Source organism: Bombyx mandarina, chromosome 12 (genome assembly GCF_030267445.1).
Source record: "Bombyx mandarina strain Sakado chromosome 12, ASM3026744v2".
NCBI classification, from domain to species: Eukaryota; Metazoa; Arthropoda; class Insecta; order Lepidoptera; family Bombycidae; genus Bombyx; species Bombyx mandarina.
The window spans coordinates 10,782,693-10,788,351 of record NC_143219.1 but is presented as its reverse complement, the minus strand read 5'-3'; the positions used below and the strand labels follow the sequence as shown (position 1 = coordinate 10,788,351).

The 5,659-nt window shown below is 38.5% G+C and overlaps 1 protein-coding gene across 1 annotated transcript; it reads left to right on the top strand.

Annotated features, from left to right (window-relative positions):
- The first annotated feature begins 435 nt into the window (after positions 1 to 435).
- Positions 436 to 4,006, top strand: LOC149501816 (uncharacterized). The gene has a single exon (XM_089731808.1). The coding sequence runs from the start codon at positions 528 to 530 to the stop codon at positions 1,665 to 1,667; it is 1,140 nt and encodes a 379-aa protein (XP_089587934.1). The 5' UTR covers positions 436 to 527; the 3' UTR covers positions 1,668 to 4,006.
- The last annotated feature ends 1,653 nt before the right edge of the window (positions 4,007 to 5,659 follow it).

The window sequence follows — 5,659 nt, the reverse complement described above, 5'->3', positions numbered from 1 at the left end:
TTTAAGCACCTTCCCGTTGTCAGATTGATCTGAAATTTGGTACACACATTTAATTTAGATGACAATACAATATAATAAAATCAATAACATTATAAATCTAACATGGCCGCCGATACAAAATGGCGGATTACATATTTTTCCTTAACCCCCTCAATATGGGTATCAAATGAAACGGCTACACTAGCAGAATACTGTCATTATGTCAAAATTTGAAACTCAAGATCGACGCTGTTATAAAATGGCGTATTAGGTGGGGGCATGATTAGTCGTGTCGAGAACAGTTGCGTCCAAGATTGTGTGACGTTAGAGGGGCAGATAAAAAAAAATAGGTAATTAGATACCTCGTTAGTAAGCGGTAGCTATACCACCCAAGTTAAGGTAATAGCTTAAAACGTGCCGAGGACTGTATGGCATTAGGGTGGATAAAAATGTAATGTCGTCAGCGTTTCCCCCTCAAGATTGGGCGCATCTTGTTGTATATTAAGCCTTGCCCCTTTACTGGACCTCTGGGGAGATCGACCGTTAAAATGCCCCTTAATCGTGGGAACAACATGGTAATAATAAATAAAAAAGCGAACAAAAATAAAAACGAAACTGCTAAACAACGAAAAAGAAGGCTCGAAAAGGCAAAAGACAAGTATAGAACGAAACGTGCAAAGGAAAGTGAAAATGAAACCCATAGTCGACTACAGAAACGAAGAGAACGGTTAGCAACAGAAACATCTGAGCAACATGATACCAGGTTAATAGCACAACGTGAGAGACAAAGGCAGCTGGTAGAGTCAGAAACACCTGAGCGTCATGAGTGCAGGCTAGCATCACAACGTGACAGACGAAGAGAGCTAATAGCGTCAGAAACACCCGAGCGTCATGAGTCCAGGCTAGCATCACAACGTGACAGACAAAGAGAGTTGTTAGCATCAGAAACACCTGAGCCTCATGAGTCTAGGCTAGCATCACAACGTGACAGACGAAGAGAGCTAATAGCGTCAGAAACACCCGAGCGTCATGAGTCCAGGCTAGCATCACAACGTGACATACAAAGAGAGTTGTTAGCATCAGAAACATCTGAGCGTCATGAGTTTAGGCTAGCATCACAACGTGACAGACGAAGAGAGCTAATAGCGTCAGAAACACTTGAGCGTCATGAGTCCAGGCTAGCATCACAACGTGACAGACAAAGAGAGTTGTTAGCATCAGAAACATCTGAGCGTCATGAGTCTAGGCTAGCATCACAACGTGACAGGCGAAGAGAGCTAATAGCGTCAGAAACACCCGAGCGTCATGAGTCCAGGCTAGCATCACAACGTGACAGACAAAGAGAGTTGTTAGCATCAGAAACATCTGAGCGTCATGAGTCTAGGCTAGCATCACAACGTGACAGACGAAGAGAGCTATTAGCATCAGAAACACCTGAGCAACATGAGGCCAGGTTAACAGAACGGCGTGAGAGACGAAAGGAGTTAGAAGCTTCAGAAACACCTGAGCAATGCCACGACAGGTTAAATAACCAACGTGAGCGTGCACAGCAACGCAGAGCTGAAAATCATGTACAAGCGTTTGAAAATGCTATTAACACATCAGGTGTATACATGTTTGTGACATTTGCACGAAGCATTGTTATCCTAACCAAATTCATACTGTACGTTACAACACAGCTGCATTAGGATATCTACCTGCAGAACTGTCTTCAAAAACAACATTACTTTTATGTTCGCGCTGCCAAACACACGTGACCAGTAATAAAACAATAGCGCCATCAAAGGCGTACTGGCATAATCTGGATCCAGGTTTAATACCAGATGAGATTCAAGCGCTGAAGCAAGCAGAGCAGCGATTGCTGTGTAGAATCATCCCGTTTGTTGAAATCGTAAAATTTACTGGGCTATACGGGCAGTACGGTTTCCGCGGACAAGCAGTGTTGTTTGCCCAAGATATCTTTGAGGTCAGTGAAAGATTACCTAATATGCTTCCAAGATCTTCCAGCCAGGTGGGTATCGTTGTAGTTACAGAACGTTTGGAGAATTTGAACATCACAAGAGAATTCACAATATCTCGCGAAAAAAACTACAGCGCTTTAAGACTTAATACGACTTAGTGTGCCAGATATACTTGAAAACGGTGAACCTGAAAGAATTGAAATTCCAAATGTATTCATTAGTATTAATGATGTTGCTAGAATTATTCGGGCTTCATGGCATCAAGGTGACCACAGCGTTTTCACTTCAGGATTTGCCGGCGTGCAATGTAACGGCATGCACGTTATTTACCCTAAAGTCATACAGTTTCCAGCAAAATTCAATTATGGTACGGCTGAAAGAAGGATGTTGCCCTTAGTTTTGTCATGGACATCCACCGTCCATAAAATGCAGGGCAGCACCGTCGACCATGCAGTAGTATATTTGGTTTCAAAATTGTTTGAGGAAGGACAAGCATACGTGGCTCTAAGTCGAGTCAAGTCTCTGGAAGGGCTATGTAAGTATTGAGGAATTAGATTGTACTAAATTATCAGGTAAGAAACCATGTAATAATGATGCACTGAATGAATTAAATAGAATGAGGAATATTCGGTAGACAATTTCACTAAATACTAAAAACGAGAAAATAAAAATCGGTAAAAAAACTTTTAAGTTAAACGGTTTTATTTTATGTGCACTGAAAACTACAAAATAAATAAATAGTTACTTACCTATCTAATCAACCTACGTAGGTGATCTCGGTCATTAATATCTCTGATGGTAGTGGTTGTCATAACATGAACCATGTCAGCGGCCGAAAGGCAGTTCATGAAAGAACACTAACACCAGGGTTTGCTTGGTAGGTAAACTAAGCAGCCCACACTATAACAAGTAGGTATTTTGACCTTCTAGTTCAGAAATATTTTAGTACTAGGCAGAATAGCTTTTAGGCATATTAGACTAAAATAAAAACGTGGGGCCCATTATTATTTCTCACATCACACTAGACGTGCTAGCTCCATTAGACGCTGAACCTGGAAGTGACATCGTTGCACGGCTAATAGTAAAGTCTTCAAGTTTGGGCTTATAGCTATGCATAGCTTGTTTGACATCTAATGAATGCTATTGATGGCGCTGGTTCTAAAAGCTAAACTTATAACTTATTTTTTTATATTCCTTTCAGTCTTCTATAGCAATCTTTATATTAATTTTCTTTGTCTTAGTGATCCATTTATTAAAAAATATTTTCTATTCGTGTTTTAGTACTTTAATCCCGTTTCAATATTCTTGGTTTCAACAATGGAATTTCGGGCGTCGGTACCCTGATAATAATTTTGGGCTCGTATGAATTTATATTTCGTACAAAATTAGATTATTAACAAGAACATTAGATTATTACAAAATTAGATATAAATCTTTCATATTCGTATGTTAATTTTTTTTCGAAGCTTTTAATTAAATTGTTTTGTTTTATTTGTTTGAAAATACGCCAAAATAGTGCATTTTTCTACGTTTTGTCACACAGTGAACAGAGCCCATACCACAGCCTTCTTTCTGTATCTGCGACACAGAATGGGAATGGCTGGGAATTCCGATGATTGATCGCAACCCTATTATCGTGGCCGCTGCTAATTATTTATATATCGGATCCAGGAGACAGGGCATCGCAAAGCAGTCGTCGCATGAACATGTCATATCGGACTCTTCTGACCTGCCCTCGGGGCTGCTATTCAAAGCACCGGCCAACTATACTTATCAAATGAGTCGACTATTATCAAAGCCGGCAATCTGACTTTTGGACAATGATTGGTAAATCAGAAAAACGAATTATTGACTTTGTATTCCATTGGCAGTCACAAAACTCTTCGGAACGACATCTTAGATAAATAACAGATTAAGGTTTTGAACCGTATTCTTTGAAGGAGACGATTATATTCAAATCAATCTGTATTGACATATCAATAATTTTTTTTTGTCCAAATGCACAGATTGCCACCTTTGATAATAGACGACTCAAATAAAAAAGCGTCTTTTTTGAGAACATCCCCTGTATAAAAGTAGCACTGCGTGTATACAATCGGTCAAATTGATGGCAGCCATACAGTGCAATGTACTATATGTATCACCTAATTGAAATTGCTATCTACTGTACATAATATTAACGGTTTGTTTGCATACTTATTTCTATGCTTAACAAAATTGGCATCTCGTTAATAGAAATTCCTGTTTTCGTTTCACTTCAAAGCAAGTGAATTTTGTTTTAGTGAAGTGATCGTTGTGTTACGTTATTATTATATCCGTAATAAGGATCTAAATATACATGAAAATCGTATCGTTTTTGGTAATTTCTGTAATCTTTCAGTTCTGCATTTGAAAAATATTTCACTAGAATCAAGAAATAAATCAAGAATCGGTAGAAGTGAAGTCTTCAGGAGTAATATACCTAGTTTTCTGGCAAGCTAAGTAGATTTCCACATTGACCTTTTTTTTGAGTCGCTTTTCGAGTGTCATTCATTTAATTGAGTTTCAAACCACAAAGAAGCTTAATAAATTTACACCTTATAATCAACTACATTATTCTTGAGTAGCATGGGGTATTTTACGTAAAAATAGAAATATCGCAAAAATATGCTCTAAGACGCTAAGAAACGGTCATATTTAATTCTTGCTCATAATGTGTAATTCCTTGATCATGTCTTCCAAATTATTCTCTTGACTAAAGACAAAAGAGGCTTAAAACTAAGGATGGACCGTTGGTAGTCTCGAGGAGCTTTTCCAGCTTCGCAAGCTGAAAGCTCTAAAGACAAAAAATACATTAAACAAACTAACTTGTAAAAATATAATTCTTAGTCTGTAGTGTTTGTGGTGATATATAATAATGTGGGGATGTGAAATGTAGGCCTCGGAAGTCAGCGGCTCAGAGCTACGAGCCGTGGAATTTCCCATTAAAACAACGTGTTATCGTAAATATGCCGAGGGGTGGCCAAAATTTCAGGTAAACATACACACACATAAACGAATTCATACCATTTCACAAAAGATGGCGTAAGTGGTACAATTGTGTCGAGTGTGTTGATTATATGCCAAATAATAAAGTGCTTAACTTAATTATTATAACTAGTCAGGTCATAAGTATTGTCACACAGTAAAAACTTTTCTTTTAGAATGCTGGCCACAAAAAAGTTTATTGAATTCGAATTTCAAATTGTTCATGAAAATAAAAATGTATACTTTTAGAATTTTACTCATTTTTAAATATGGAGTGGACGCTTAAAGAAGACCGTGTTGCAGTTATTGCGTTGCATCGTTGCGGTTACGCGCCAATTCAAATTTTTAACATACTGAAAAATTTGAATATAACCAAAAGATTCGTTTATCGTACCATCAAACGATACAACGAAGACTCTAGTGTAGATGACAGGTCAAGAAGTGGTCGCCCTCGGTCTGTTAGGACTCCAGCAGTGATAAAAGCTGTGAAGGCGCGAATTCAAAGAAATCCCAAACGTAAGCAGAAACGGTTGGCCCTTCAGATGGGGTTAAGCAGAACCACGGTGAAAAGGGTGTTAAATGAAGACTTAGGGCTTCGGGCATATCGAAGAAAAACAGGACATCGTTTGAATGCTCGTCTAATGGACCTGAGACTGAAGAGATGCCGCGCTTTGTTGAAGCGGTACGCGGGAAAAAAATATCGGGAAATTCTT

Bases quoted from the DNA above. Each gene is read 5' to 3' on its own strand.
- LOC149501816 (XM_089731808.1), top strand. From the start codon at position 528: ATGCCCCTTAATCGTGGGAACAACATGGTAATAATAAATAAAAAAGCG.